The sequence below is a fragment of the Tursiops truncatus genome, chromosome 16 (genome assembly GCF_011762595.2).
Source record: "Tursiops truncatus isolate mTurTru1 chromosome 16, mTurTru1.mat.Y, whole genome shotgun sequence".
In the NCBI taxonomy this organism is placed as follows: domain Eukaryota; kingdom Metazoa; phylum Chordata; class Mammalia; order Artiodactyla; family Delphinidae; genus Tursiops; species Tursiops truncatus.
Window position 1 is genome coordinate 76,308,680 of NC_047049.1, and position 16,463 is coordinate 76,325,142.

General features: G+C 42.6%; 1 protein-coding gene across 4 annotated transcripts in view; it reads right to left on the reverse strand.

The window, feature by feature from the left end:
- The window catches only part of MTR (5-methyltetrahydrofolate-homocysteine methyltransferase), a 297,858-nt gene that overhangs the window by 228,636 nt on the left and 52,759 nt on the right, over window positions 1–16,463 (reverse strand). For 3 of the 4 annotated variants that reach the window (XM_073793635.1, XM_073793634.1, XM_073793636.1), the window contains 4 exons: window positions 8,023–8,217; window positions 7,556–7,735; window positions 4,924–5,040; window positions 4,470–4,610 (listed from right to left, as the gene is read on the reverse strand). In XM_073793635.1, the coding sequence (XP_073649736.1) occupies window positions 4,470–4,610; window positions 4,924–5,040; window positions 7,556–7,735; window positions 8,023–8,217 (633 nt within the window). The remainder of the gene's footprint in view (window positions 1–4,469; window positions 4,611–4,923; window positions 5,041–7,555; window positions 7,736–8,022; window positions 8,218–16,463) is intronic. The other variant, XM_033841771.2, reaches the window with a different exon arrangement.

Sequence of the window (16,463 nt, forward strand, 5' to 3'; positions counted from 1 at the left end):
CAGGACCGACTCCTCTCCACGCCATACAATGCCCTGACCTGACTTCCTCCCAGCTTCATCTTCTGCCACTCCTGAGGAGCTCAGCTGTCTTGAACGTTTCAATTCCTTACACTCTCCATCAGCTCTTTCACCCCCGGGCCTTCACTTCCGTTCACCTGACATTTATTCAACACCTACCAGATGCCAGGCCCCAGCTGGATGCAAATCCTCCTCCTCTGGCAGGGAATACCAGTACAATCCAACCCCAAACATTAGCCTGCCTAACTCCTGTTGAGCTTTCAGGTCTCACCTGACCCAGCATTTCTGGGAGGCCTTCCCTGACCACCTCTACCTTTGGGTTCAGTGCCCTTCCTAAGCAGTCTAGAGCATCCTATACATGCCCTGTCACAGCACCTACCCACCACACTCAGTGACAACTGCCTCTACACACTTCTGCATGTCTCACTAAGCTGCAGGCTCTGCAGGGGTATGTCTCTCTTACTACTTAGATCCTCTAAGTACAGAAAGCACAAAACAAAAATGAGTAAATATTAGCTGAATGATTTAATCCTGAACAAGAACGGATTTTCCAGAGCAATGTTTGGGCAGGATAGTAGGGGCCAAGTCACAGAGTGCCAGAAATCCATGCTCTGGAGTTTGGACTTAACCTTCCAGGCAGTGGTGGTAGGTAGGGGTGGAGGTGGGGGAATGACACAATACAAAGTTCTGAAGCTGCAGAGTAACATTCAAAGTAGTAATTTTTTTTCTTTTGGCCACATGGTTTGTGGAATCTTAGGTCCCCACCCAGGGATTGAACCCAGGCCCTTGGCAGTGAAAGCACCGAGTCCTAACAACTGGACCGCCAGGGAATTCCCATCAAAGTAGTATCTTTAAGAGAACCCTAGAAGGGGGAGAATATTTTAACAGTCCATGCTGAAGGCCTGAACTACAGCGGTAGGAACAGGAAGAGGAGGAAAGCACAAACATAAAGGCATCAAGTAATGGACAGTGTGGTAGGAAAGAAGGAAGGGCCTGGGGGGAGCTCCAGGGTTGAGGTCTGGGGTAACTGAATGACGCAGGGCTTTGTCACATGTCAAGAGACCAATGTCTCTCTCGCATGCTGAAAAACCTTAAAGAAGATGGCAATTTAAAAAAAAAAAAATATATATATATATATATATATATATATATATATATACACATCAGCATTATTTATAATAGCCAAGATGTGAAAACAACCTAAGTGTTCATCAGTGAATGAATGGCTATAGAAAGTGTGGTGTATATATATATACAATGGAATATTATTCGGACATAAAAAAGAGGAAATCCCGCCATTTGAAACAGCATGGATGGACCTTGAGGGCATCATGCTAAGTGAAATAAGTCAGACAGAGAAAGACAAATACTGTATGATCTCACTTATATTTGGAATCTAAAAAAAAAAAAAAAATACTGTCCTAGAAGTGAAAAACAGAACAGCTGTGTGGGTCCAGAGTGGTTGTAAGTGTAGTGGTTGTTCCCCTCGTGATGGCGGGCTGACGGGGAGCTGTGATTCGTCGCCGCTGCCCAGCATCAGGAGAGAGGATGGTACTGAGTATCGCTCGCCTGGGAAAAGACCAAAATTCAAAAATTCAAAGTACGGTTTCTACTGAGTGCTTACTGCTTTTGCACCATCGTAAGTTGGGGACCTGTGTATTCTCACAATCTGAGGCCATTCAAGAGCCATCCCACCCAGAGCAGAGATCCTCCCCGTTCATGCCCAAAGAGTACTGCCTAATAAACAAACGCCACGGGAATTGCATGGTCTCATGACACCTGGAACTTACTCGCCACAGGTCAGCCTGCACCAAATCAGGGGAATTATTTTTCAATAAAGTCCATTACAGAGCTTAGGAAGATCAGAGACAGGACTCTTTCCACCCTCTTTAATAATAATATTGAATAATCTATCAGATGAAACTTGGGTGCAGAGTTCATCATTTCATAACAAAAAGAAATAATCATTCTCTTATATAGAAAATAATTCCTCAACCCTTATTTGTCTCATAATATTCCTGCTTTTCATGCTCCCTTTGCACTCGGTGTATCCTGAGGAATGGCTACAGAGCTGACGACTCCTGGCAGTGATGAAAGCATACCTGTTTTGGTTATTAATTCCTTACTGGTGACAGAAGTCACCTTGAATGCAGACAGCCTACTTGACAGAGGGGTCAATGGCTTGTGATAAGTCCTCATGCTTACATGAAGAGGGAGGCACTTGTTTATAAGATGGATTGTTGAACCCTTGTAATTTTTTTTTCTTAATTTATTTTTGGCTGCATTGGGTCTTCATTGCTGCGCGTGGGCTTTCTCTAGTTGTGGCAAGCAGGGGTTCTCTTCGTTGCGGTGCATGGGCTTCTCATTGCAGTGGCTTCTCTTGTTGCGGAGCATGGGATCTAGGTGCACGGGCTTCAGTAGTTGTGGCATGCGGGATCCAGTAGTTGCGGCATGCGGGCTCAGTAGTTGTGGCACACAGGCTTAGGTGCTCTGCGGCGTGTGGGGTCTTCCCGGACCAGGGCTCGAACCCGTGTCCCCTGCCTTGGCAGGTGGATTCTTCACCACCACCACCAGCGAAGCCTGAACCCTTGCAATTGTGATGAAGATTTCCCCGTTAACCTTCAGCTGTGCCCCAGGGGCAAAACCCCTCGGCAGCTCAGCAAGATATACAGAAACGAAAACTTGTAAGCAAATACTAAAAGTGAACAAAGACCGAAAAGAATGACTGATATAAAATACAAAACCAGCAAAACCATTTATAAGAATAGGCTTATGGACCCCTACCTTTCCTAAGCGAGAGCTGTCTTATCTGAACAGTGGAGAAGATGAAATAGCACATCACTTTATGGGTTAATTAAGAACGCTCTAGTATAACTTCCTGATATAGAAGCTATGTTGCCCTTCTGGCCTTCAGCAGAACCCTGTTTTAGTCAGTGATTCATGAAGGATCCCCCACTAAGTTGAAGGCAGACTAAGACAAAAACTGAATAGTGTTTCACACTCACGTCTTGGGCTAAGCACTTTGTCTACCTGAGTAGAAACAATCATGGAAATAGTGAAGGAAAGCTAGGCACTGTTTCTTATGTAATGAGCTGTGAAGCAGAACTTGATTATATTTGCAACCGTCAAGACATTCTGTCCTGGGTCCACATGAGAAATTAGAAATGTCCCAAGGAACTGAGCGGAGGGTCATGTGCTCACTGGCACTGAGTCTGAACTCCACTCAGCTTTCCTGAATGAACCTAAGGCTAACAGGAGCGGTTTCATAAATCTAAATCTTGTCTCCCGTGAGGCTGATAAATCAAGGATGCAGTTAATCCTAAATTGTCCTATCCTTCTTCCAGAACATTTCAGTACTCTTCGAAGGAAGAGGAAAAGTTAGCAGTTCTGCCAGAGATGAATTCAGATTTTAACACGGAAAACATTAACACAGGTGGCAACACACACAAAAGCATTCTACCACTTTCCCAACGTGCCTTGTGAGAAAAATGTCTTCCCTTGCTATCACTTTCTGAAATAAATTAAAAAGTAAGTTTTCTTGAGGTAAAGATCTCATCTTTCCTTAAACTGAGTTCTAGGAAGCAGCACCCATAATAGATACTTAATACACCTAGGACTGCCGAACACATAATAAACGGAAACAAGGAACTGATTTTTGGACTAACTAAAATTATTCTCATGTCTATAGATCAAATGTGTACAGACCTCAAGCCCTGAACTGTAGAACTGTGCCACAATTGGACTAGATTCTAATATAAACAGGTATAAATACAAATATAAGGCTGTAACAATGAGAACCAGGTAATCACACAGCCACACAAGGAAATGTCCAAAGTAGCCAATTTACATTATGAGGTAGAAAAATACCCAATAAAATGGAAAGATGTTCCCAGTATACTGCTAAACAAACAGGTTATCAAAAAAGCACTGAGAATATAGTTAACATTTTTATAAAAAATGTGTGTGAGTGTGCGTGTACGTGTGTGTGTGTGTGTGTGTGTGTGTGTGTGTGTGTGTGGACACACCTATTAGCACATATTCGTATTGAAAAAAACCAAAACCATGACTAGAAGGTTGTAACAAAATCTCAACAGTGGTTAAAAATGGGTAGTAGGATTATGAGTAATTTTTATTTTCTTCTTTTGCTTACCAGTATTTTGTACATTTTCTAGAGTTAATATGTATTACTTTGGTATGAGAAAAATTAATTTTACATTTTAAAATAAACTTAAAGAAATATGAATTAAGAATACTGAAGCAGATAGGTAAGGCCTGCTTCTCCTTCCTTGCCCTAATGAAAACACCTTCTCTAGAACTCTCTGTAGAAACCTTCAATGATTCAAAGACATGGCTGGATCCTTGCTTCTATTCTACAATGAAGGTCTAATAACACTAAGTGAATGAAAGATTCAAAGATAGGAAAAGCCATCCATCGGAACACCTCTCCCTACCTGGGCATAGTGTAAGAGCTTCTCGGTGGCCTCAGGGTCTCTGTTCCAGATGAGGTCCTCACAGAGCTGTAGAAGTTCCTTGTGGATGTCATCATACACAGGAAGGTTTCCAGCATTCACTATCCCCATGTCCATACCAAACTAAGGGCAATAAAAAGAAAAATGAGGATTTCTAGGGATACTCTAAATCGGAGTCAGCGACTCTTTCTGTGAAGAACCAGATAGAAAATACTGTAGGCCATAGCTTCTGTCGCAACCACTCAGCTCTCCTGCTGTAGCAAAAAAGCATCCATAGACAGGATACGAGTGAGAGTGTGTGACTTTGTTCTAATAAAACTGTATTCACAGAACTCTGTGAATAAAGCAGAGCAGAGTTAGTTTGTGGGCCGAAGTCTGTAAACCCCTGCCCTAAATACAAGTTGGTGTCAAAAGGTAAACAGGTGTTCCACTATACCTTGATTGCATGGTAAAGGAAAACCCCATGCATTGCTTCTCGAATGGCTTCCATTCCTCGGAATGAAAAGGACAAGTTGGAAAGACCTCCACTTACTCTGGCTCCAGGTAACGTTTCCTGGAAAAAATTTTTAAATATGAAAAGATTTCCCTACTTTGCCAAAAGCAGCCATCACATCCCTTAAGCTTTATTTATAACAGTGGAAAGTTAAAAAAAAACAAACATATAGAGTTCAAAGTAATTCAGAGCTTCTTTTAGCTAGACGTAGACCACACCTTGCATATCAGGACATCACAAAGGCAGTGCTTCATAGTTTTTCCTACTAGACTCTAATCTCCCTAAGGGAAAATAAAAAATTCTGCTTTATCTCTGTATACTTCTACAGGGACCATGATAGGGCCACAATACATGGTGAGTATGTCATAAAATATTTGCTGGAGAGGGACTTCCCTGGCAGTCCAGTGGTTAAGACTCTGCGCTTCCACTGCAGGGGGCATGGGTTCGATCCCTGGTTGGGGAACTAAGATCCTGCATGCCGCACCGCACAGTTAAAAAGAAAAAAACTTTGCTGGATAAATAACAGAAAAAGAAAGAAACAGAGACAGATAACAGAGAGAGAGACAGACAGAGAGAACAAACAGAGAGTAGTTGGTCATTCACAGAAGGCACAAGCTACTAGAAGGCTTCCACTGCCTAAATGAACAAACTCCCAGGTTCACTATAAACTTGACTAAGGGCAAAAGGAAATTGAGGTTCCCACCACACCTTATGACATATCAAGCATTAGTATGCGTGTGGAACAACAGGAACTCTTACTTACTGTTGGTTAAAGTACAAACTTGCTCAAGCATTTTGGGAGAGAGCTGGTCACTGTCTGCTACTGTGACCCAACCCTTCCACTTCTGGGTATATTTTATAGGGAAGCTCATGCAAGAGATATATACAAGAGATATATACAAGAATGCTCACAGCAGCCTTGCTCATAACATACCCCAATTGGAAACAAACCAAACATCTAGGGACTTCCCTGATGGGGAAGTGGTTAAGAACCCACCTGCCAATGCAGGGCCCATGGGTTCGAGCCCTGGTCCAGGAAGATCCCATGTGCCACGGAGCAACTAAGCCCGTGCGCCACAACTACTGAGCCTGCACTCTAGAGCCTGTGAGCCACAACTACAAGCCCATGCGCTGCAACTACTGAAGCCTGCGTGCCTAGAGCCCATGCTCTGCAACAAGAGAAGCCACCACAATGAGAAGCCCGCACACTTGCAAGGAAGAGTAGCCCCTGCTCTCCGCAACTAGAGAAAAACCCGCAGGCAGCAACGAAGACCCAACGCAGCCAAAAATAAAACATTTTAAAAAAAAAAGAAAACCAAATGTCTATCAACAGCAGAACAGTTAATTATGAAACAGGTATATGATGGAATATTATACATTAATTAAAATAACAAAGTACAGCTACAACAACACAGGTGAATCGTTAAAATGAGACTGGGTGAGGAAAAAAGGCATTAAAATCTTAAAGCTCAAAAACAGGCAAAACTATACTGTTTATACAGTTAATTCTCATTATTTGTGATAGTTATGTTCTACGAAGTCACTGCGAACACTGCAAATTGGGGAAAAAAAACACTGCTCCAATGGGAAATGCAGGGTTAGGTTCGTGAACCTCTGGTCCCAAAATTATCATCACTGATCAACATATAACCCTGTTTTATATGTGTTTCCATTTAAAGACATCTTGTTTAGTATATATTGTTGATTGCCTACCACTGAGCTCACAGCCAACAGCACCACAACTCGTGTCTAAACAAAATTCATCTAACACACATATTTTCTCCATAAGGCACGTAACAGCCTTCTTGCACATACGAACACTAAATAACACTTCAGCACAATGTGTGGGAGCCATTTAAATACAGAAATCAATCACCAAGAAAAAGCTCAAAAATGTGAAAAACATGGCACTAAACAGACCATGAAAAGGTCACTTGTTTACGGAATGAGGGCTGAACCCAGAGGTTCAACCCTGTTGACTCATCTGAACACGTAGGTCAGGCACTCAGCTCTCTCACCACTCTGCACATGCATATGCCTGTGAATGATGCAGAAGCACCAGCAACATTGATTTGGGGGTCACAAATAAATTTTAGTGAGTAGGTGAATTTGCAGATACAAAATCCATGGATAATTCAGATTGTGTATACAGAAGTGATAAAATTTTAAAGAAAAGCAACAAAGTAGAATCATAAAACTCAGCCTGTTGAAACATGCATAAAATTCAGAATGAGGGTGTAATGAGAAAGGGAGAGCCATGGAGGCACTACCCATGCTCCATTTCAGGACGCAAGTGAAAGTGAAAGCTATTATATGCTTCATAATTAATTATTTATCATACTCTATTATTTTTTCTATATTTCCCGGTATGTGTGTTTTACTTCACAGTATAAAATAACATATAAAAGAAAAACAATAAAAGTCCCTAAATTTCAGAAAACCAATTTACTACCTAAGAATAAGAATGTCAATATTCCTTGCCAATAAATGTATGTTAGCTCAAACTATTCACTGGAGCCATGTGAGAAATCTAAGCAATGTCTTGGGTAGAAAGGAGAAAAATACTCATACTCACTTTAATGACTTTTGTTGCATTGATAAAATTAACAGCATACAAGTTGTGTTCTTCCATCCCAGTACCAATGGTGAGGATATTAGGGTCAAAGATGATGTCATTTGGATTGAAGGCCAGTTTTTTCAAAAGGAGATGATAGGCCCGGGTGCACACTCTGATTTTGGTGTCTGTTTCTGTTGCCTGGGGAAAGGAGTAAAAGATGTAATTTGAAATAGAAAAATAAGGTGTTATCTATGAAAACAGAAGGACAATTCACTTGTTGAAAGCGCTTAAGTATCAATGCTTGGATTTCATAGAAATCCAAATGCCAAGCAGCCTCTCAATGTTTATCAAATTATCTCCAAGGAGGAACTGGTTTAAAGTCCCTTTGTGTTTTCGTCAACACAACAGCTACACTACTTCTGTAAAGATCAAATCTTACATACACGTATGGTATGTTAATAAACAGGCTTCTTAAAAATACACACATGTGGGGGGCTTCCCTGGTGGCACAGTGGTTGAGGGTCCGCCTGCTGATGCAGGGGACACGGGTTCGTGCCCCGGTCCGGGAGGATCCCACATGCCACGGAGCGGCTAGGCCCATGAGCCATGGCTGCTGAGCCTGCGCGTCCGGAGCCTGTGCTCCGCAACGGGAGAGGCCACAACAGTGAGAGGTCCGCGTACTGCCAAAAAACAAACAAACAAAAGAAACACACATATGATAAAAATTCAAATACTACTAAAGAATAAATTTAAAAATACGTGCCCTTTCTCTCCTGGACCTGCCTGCAGTGTCCTCACCCATCACCCAGGCTTTCTTGGACCTTCCTGCAGTAACAGTCCACACAGATTCAAAGATGTTTATTTATTCCCCACCTCCAACCCCACCCACCATAACATTAGCTAACTAACTTGTGCCTCAAGTCATAAATATAAATTAATATTACTTTTCAAAACAGTGACCCTAGAAAGCCAAGCACTGACTCCAGCAAATCCCAGTCCTCCTGTTGCTTCCCAATATCCTTAGAATCAGGTCCCATGCCTCCAATTCTGTTTCCTATCATTGCCCCCTCATCTACTCCACTCTCCCCACACTGCTCCCTTGATGTTCCTGAAATCCACCAAGCTTGTCCTCCCTCAGAACCTTTCTATTCATTGCTGCCACTGCCCGGGACACACTGTGACATGGCTTTGTGCTTTGCATCACTCAGGTCTCCCCCCAAATGTCCCCTTTTCAGAGAAGCCTTCCTTAATCTCCATCTCTAAACCAGGCCCCTGCCACCCCTCTTGCATCCTCCACTCTTTTTCATGGTATCTCTCCTTCTAGAAAATATATTTATTTGACAACTTATTATTTTTTGTTTTATTATTTATTATTAATTTGTCATCGTGAGCTAGAATCAGTTTTGCTGTATCCCTAAAGCCTAGGGCAATGCCTGCCAGAGGATGTGCTCAATGTTATTGTTGAATGAATGAATGAATGAGGCTTTGACTCAGGGCATTTCTTTTTTTTTTTTTTTTTTTTTTTTTGGCTGCGTTGGGTCTTCGTTGCTGTGCACGGGCTTTCTCTAGTTGTAGCAAGCAGGGGCTACTCTTCCTTGCAGTGCATGGGCTTCTTATTGTGGTGGCTTCTCTTGTTGCAGAGCACGGGCTCTAGGTGTGCGGGCTTCAGTAGTTGTGGCATGCAGGCTTCAGTAGTTGTGGCATGCGGGCTCAGCAGTTGTGGCTCGCGGGCTCAGTAGTTGTGGCTCGTGGGCTCTAGAGCACAGGCTCAGTAGTTGTGGCACACAGGCTTAGTTGCTCTGCAGCATGTGGGATCTTCCCAGACCAGGGATCCAACCCGTGTCCCCTGCATCAGCAGGTGGATTCTTACCTGCTGCGCCCCCAGGGAAGCCCTGACTCAAGGCATTTCTGAACTTGGTCATGGAAACTGTCTTCAGGTCAAATTTACAACCTCAACGCGAGGCTTATTCAACAAATTTCATGCTGAATAATTTCTGTTTGTAGAAAAAAAACAAATCTGCTCTGAAGAAAAAATGAATACTTGCTATCACTACAGTGGTTCCAAAAAAATAAGTCACATACAGTTCTGAATAAATGTGCAAAATGTTCTTGAAAATTGTCCAACACCACTGAATTAAGTGTTGAATCTTCCAGGCTGACTACTTGGAGGGAGGATACCCTTGACCAGATGTGAACATGAAGTATGGTAAATAAGCTGCTGATCACACACATCCTGACCTCTAGAGGGAGCTCTCAGGCGACCGCAGGGATGAGGGGTGCAGATACTGCTGTAGTTCAAGGACATTCAGTGAGGCCCCAGCCTCCAGAGAAAGGCTTGGTGGGGGAATTATAAAAAGAACTCACTCAGATCTAGGCTTCTGATTGCTCACCTACTTTGGTGTTCTTTTTCAACTGTTCTCCGTGATGTCTAATCTATCCCTGCTTCCTGCAGCTGGGGTTAGAGTTTACCTCCTGCTGGGGATGTGCTCCCACAACTTAGCAGACCAAGGGGCCCAGGGAAAGGACCACAAGGAGCAGGCTCTGCAGCCCCACTGCTCCAGGCTTCAGGGAAGGTGGCAGGCTCTCATCTTCCTTAACTGAATGTCTTCAACAAACTTACTTCTTCCTTCAGTTAGTGATAAGGTTAAGATCAAGATGTGGGCCCAGAAGAAAGTGGTCAAGAGCAGGTCACCCAGGGTCACCTTTAGTCTTGGACTTTATTTCCCCCTTCACAGAGAGCCAGAGTTCTAGGTTCTAGGTTCATGGCCCAGCTAAGCTCACTAAGAGAAAAGGCACGGGGGTTTGGGGCTACCAGTGCTGTTAGCATTTCTTCACCTAGTTTGGTTGGTAGGTCCTGGTCCTTTCTTTCTCTGAGCCATGAATGACATCTCACAGGACAGGAATTCATTTCTAGGTCAGAACTGAATCATCAACTATCAGCTCTGCAAGGATGAGGCCCCTGTCAAATTGTTCTCCCAGCACCTAGTACACTACCTGCCACATTAATAGACAAGCAGCTACTGTCTGTTGAACAAACAAGCAAATCTCAGAATGCACAGAGTTTCAATGGACAGGCCTTTGCCAGGAGCATATCATGTTAGATTCTCCAAGGTTCTCTTTGTCCTGTTCCTCAGCCAGGGCTGTGAGATAAACACACTAATAAGCTTCAAGGTTTGAGGATTTCAAAGATGCAGAAGCTCTCAACTCTGGTGGCATGTTTTAATAACCCGGAGGGATTTTCGTTTTCTAATACTAATACCTGAACCTCACTCAAGACCAGTTCAATCAGAATCCTGAGATGAGACCCAAGCAACAGTATTTTTAAAGAGCCCCTTAGCGATACTAACATACAGCCCAGGTGAGAACCACTAAAGAGTGAGATGCACCTTCTCAGGCTGAGGTAGAAGAAACCTCAGTGAAAATACTGCAAATCTAAGGGCCAAGAAGGAGGAATAAATATCTTTTATGATTTTATGATTTATCAGGTTTATTCTTAAGCTGTAGTAAAGCTAGACAGCCATCAGTAGGTAGGAGGCTTCAGTTAAGAAATCCACTGCTCAGTTTTGCTAGATTATCAGACACTTAGGGGAAAATGAGATAAGCATAAAACAATTTTTGATTTAGTTATCGAGGCTGATACTATGAGAAAGAAAGAAAAAGGATCAAAGACACCTAGGTTCTGTGAAAATGCACCCTGACAACAACAGAGAAGGAACGGGACCAACTTCAGAGGCAAGTTAAAGGTTTCAAACTTGACTGAACCAGCTTAAAGTGGGCCACGGAACACAGCAGAGTTCAAAACAGAAGTGACGGAAAGGGACGTGTTGCCACCATCAGAAAGGCACCGACAAGTCAGAAAGAAAAAAGCTGAAGAAGGGAAGTTTCCAAGGGAAAACACAGGACAAGAGACCCGTTGGCTTAAAATCACTCAGGGCAAGGGATTGGTTCAGAAATCCTTGGAGTGACTTCCCTACTGGGGTAAATGTGTGGGCGTAAGCAGCTGAAGGTTAGGACACCCAGAGGCCGGCAGAAGCCGCAGGCCTGCGGACAGAAGTGAGGCATGGGATGAAGGACAGGGCAGAGCACTGAGCTGGGGTTGCAGGAGACGCAAGGTCACCTTGGAACACCTCCTGGCTCACCCTTCTCCTGAAAGAACGGAGGCTGTGCCCCGGCAGAACTCACATTTAAGGCAGAATGTGGATGCCAGGAACTCAGGATTATAGAGGAAATGGATAGGATTTCAGACGTGGAATCGACACCGAGAGGTGATCTGGTGAGGAAAAAGGGGTGTCAGTTGCAATCTAGAAACTGCAGGTGCCACCACACTGAAAACTTCTGAACTCTTTAAAGAAGTCAAGTTGTTTTAAATGTCACCTTCTAGGAGAGGATGCAAATTCTGTGCGGGGTGAAAGGGAGGAAAGAGAAGGAAATTCTTAATATGTTTATCGATCCCTGGATAGAGTGGAGGATTGGTCGGCTTTAGTACATTCAAAGGGAGAGCTAGGAAGGGGATACAGTAGAAAGAGACAGCTCATAGGAAGAGCAAAGAAAAAGGCTGACCTACTATCCAGAGATGTATTTAAAACCAATACCCAAAAATATTTAGAAAAGACCCATAACCTATCTAGTTTTGCCTTCCTTTTAACAATCGAGCTTTAACTATGAACTCTTTCCCTGCCCTTCAGATCTTTCTGGAATCCCACCATGCTAGATTTTCCCTGCTTCATCAGGTCTTTCTTCCACTTTCACCAAAACCTCTGAAAGGCACTGAATCTTGCAAGGAGCTGGGCCTTCTGCTAACCATTATTTATCCTCAGTGCCCAGAGCCCAAGGCTTGGCACAGAGGATTAAAATACGAAAACCATATTTGTCCTTTCCCCATCAGCCAGACAACATCAGAGAGAAAAACGGGTAGCAGAAAAGAAGCTGCCCTGGGTTAAGAATTGGGTTACTCAACCTTGATACTGTTGACAATCTGGACCAGAGCATTCTTTGCTGCGGGGGCCGCCCTATGCATTGGAGAGCTTTCAGCAGCATCGCTGCCCGCTCCCACTAGATGACGGAGCACGTCCCCTCCCAACAACCCAGTCATGACAATAAAAAATCTGTCTAGACATCGCCAAATGTCCCCTGGGGTGGCAAAATCACCCCCCCCCCACTTGAGAACTACTGGTTTAGAGGAACCACAGGGGATACAGCAGGTGAGGAGACCAGAAACCAGACTCATCTGCAAGGTCATTATCATGAGCCAGCAGGTGCTCATGGCTTTTCTCTACAACCTGCAGAGAGAGGCTGTTTGCTGGAAAATCCTACTCTGCAAAGCCAAATACTAAGGCCTGGATGAAGCAACGCCACATCCCAGCAGGGGCAAATGAACCCACTCAAATCTTCTCTCTCACAGCGAGGGGTGCCAGGCACATGCCAGGGAGCAGGGACCCTCAGCGTAGGAGGTATGCCTACTGTATGCTGTGCTGTTATTCCTGTAGGACAAATGAACACCTCAGGCATGGACGTCTTGAGACCAGGCGTGGCTCAGAGGCCTATGTTCCTCATATCCGTACCACAAACTCCTACCTCTGAAGGCAATCTGGACAAGTCTCCTTCTTACAAAGTGAGAATTTAAAATATAACTACCTTATAAAGAAAGGTCCAAGGAGATAAATACTCAATCATGGCATCTTAACCAGAGAGGGGTGACCTCTCTATAGTCACTAAAAAGGAGGCCCCTGAAATGCAGAAATATATGTCAGATTTTAACAAAGCTGGGAGAGCGTTAGAGCAGAAACTCTGAGAATCAACTCCTAGGCGTGGGTCAACTACCTTCACCAAGGAAAAAAATAAAGGGCAAACTATTGATTTTGGTTTCCTACAACTATGTGTTTATCATACTATGGTGCATAACCTACTGGAAAATATAAGATATTCAACTCGAAAACAGTGTCAATTTATCTAAATTTTAAAAAGAAGATGTTATGTAATAAAACTCTAAAAAATTACTACCAAGGAAAAAAAAGCCAAAATCACAACAACAAAACAACACAAATACCTAGGAATGTTCTTGAGGTTTCCTATTTAAGAAAAACTATAAAACTTGATTGAATAGTAACCAGAAAGATATATCATGTTCCTGAATGTCTCCCAGATACCAATTCCTCATTATTTTCTAGGTTAGGATTTATTACATTTTAATCAATATCCTAATGGAGTTTTATTTCTCCATAAATTAGAATATTATGTTCAAATCATTTTAACATAGGAAAATGTGCTGAATATAATGGATCTTTTATAGGATGATATTGATTATTCTTTTACATAGTTTACACACGTGCAAACAAAAATAATATAGTCTATTCTACTATGTGATAACTGTATTTCTAAGAAAACTTACATTAGCAAAAATTGCCATAAAAATAATCACTTCAATTAGAAAAGGAGAATTAAATCTGGAGGTGAGTAGTAATAATTCTTCCCATAGAAATTTCAATAATGAAAGTGTTCTTCGTATTTTATATATTATTATATATATTATATATATATATATTTTGTTGTTGTTGTTACTTAGAGTTAAAAGTAACAGCTGATCAAAACTACTAACATAACAAAAAACACAGAAGTGCTTCCTTATATGCCTTCTAATCCAGGCTCGGGGCCAGTCCTCCCTGTCATATCTGGCCTTGACCTTGCAGTTTTCATTGCACTATGGATCACAAACATAAAGCAAAGACAGTCGCCATGTACTGGAACATAAGCACGTTGTATGTTCCTCTGCTTTGTTTAGTTGCAACAGTGGTCTTCCATTTAAGAGAGCTGTTTTCTCCTTATAACCAGTGGTGTCATCCAAGTAAAGCAAATCTTGGTTCTTACCTGATTGTTACACTCAAAGGTGTTACGAACTCAATTAATAGAAGAAATGCCTTTGCATCAAAATATCTGTATTGCTGATTTCTGACCTATTCAAGTATATGAGTTTTTTACTTTGTTCTTTATAATTTTCAATACTACAATCCTTCAACGAGCATATGTAGGTCTATAATTATATAGAAAAATTACTTTTAATCAGGAAAAGCAGTTTTTGAAAAGGGACCTTTAATCCCACCACCTTTACTCTAACAGCTATTCTCCTTAATAGCATTATCCTCCAATCTTTATCAAATGTGGTTTTTATGTAGTTGCATATACAGTGTCTATATAACTATTGGTTTTTAATTTTTTATTTATATCTTGTAAGCACTGTCATGCTGCTCCATAATCTTCATAATTAATATTGAAATACTCTGGATAATATTACAACAGAATGATAACCTAAGTTATCACTTTCTCTCCAGTTGGGCATTTAGGTTGTTTTATCTTCAATAAAAAGCTGGTGAAAAACCTTGGCATATATAGAATTCTTATGCTGCTGAATGTTTTTATTGGGATACTTTCCCAGAAATGAGATCATTACCTCAAAGGGTATGAACATTTTCATGACTCTCGATAGGCATTATGGGGTCTTTCAAAAGGACTGTCTCAGTTTTTACTATACTTTACAATGAATGAGGCCTTCTGTTTACCACTGCTGTACCAGCACAGATCTTGATCATTTTAAATTTTGCTTTTGCTAACTTAATAAGCACAAAATGTCACTTTAATATTGCTCTAATGTGTGTTTCTCTCATAACTAGCAAGTTAAAAAATTTCCCCTACATTTGCTTTTTATTTGTGGACTCATTCAAATCTAAATTGGGAAAGCTTGTTCTCAGCCAAGATCAAGCACTCTGCAGGGGAGATAACACAGGATTTGGAAGCATGCATCAGTCTTCAAACTAGGCAGACCAGGGCTCCATGACGTCCTAGCCATTTGACCTTGGCTCACTGTAAAATGGGGCAACAGCTACCCCACATGGTTACTACGAGGACTAAATGAGATAAACTCTGCTGGTGGTTTTCAGCCAGAGTATACAGGAGAATCACGTCTAAGGCTTTAAAATTACCGAAGCCAGGTCTCACCCCAGACCACATAAGTCAGAAACTCACGGGTGGAGCCCAGGGGTGTGTATGTGTTTTAACAGCACAGGCAGTGACCACCCTTCCCCATGGGAGTGCTTCTATTTCACACTTCTGGTAAAGCACCAGTACACGAAGCAAACAACATGCCATTCTCATTCTCAGGGCTGACCTTGCCTCCTGCTTCGCTGAGAAAATAGAAGCAGTCAAACCACACACACCCCCAGCACTCCCAGCCCTGCCTGCTGCTGCTGCGCTGTGAGCACGCTGCCCACCCCCTGCACACTGGCTGCCAGCCCCTCGACCCACAAGGTCATGGACTGAGCAAGTGCTCCCTTTCTCCTGCGCACCAATTCCTCCCCTTCTCTCTACCAGGTCACTCCCACCAGCTTACAAACACATACTGTCACATCATCTGTCTTCACACACACACACACACACACACACACACACACACACACACACACACACACACACACACACACACCCTTTCTTAACCTCATATCCATCTCTGGTTTCCACCCTATTTCTGTTCCCCTTTCTGGCAAAACTCCCCCAAAATGGTTTATACCTGCTGCCCCCAATTCTCCTCTTCTCTCTTGAACCCACTGCGATTAAGCTTTCATCTCCTTGGAAACAGCACAGCAAGATCATAAACTACCCCATTTCTAAATCCAAGGGTAAATTCTTGATCTCCTCCTCCCTGATCTACCCACAGCTCTTTAAAATAGCTCGTCATGCCCTTCCAGAAGTTTTCTTTTCACATGGCTTCCAGGTGAACTCTCCCCTCTGGTTCCTCTCCTACCAAACAGGCCGTTCCTTCCCAAGTTCTTCTGATGGCGTCTCCTCTTCTCCCTGACCACGAAGCACTGTGGCTCCAAGACTCGCTTAGTCCTAGGGCCTCTTCTCTCCTGTCATTCCTTTGGTGAAGTCAGTCTCA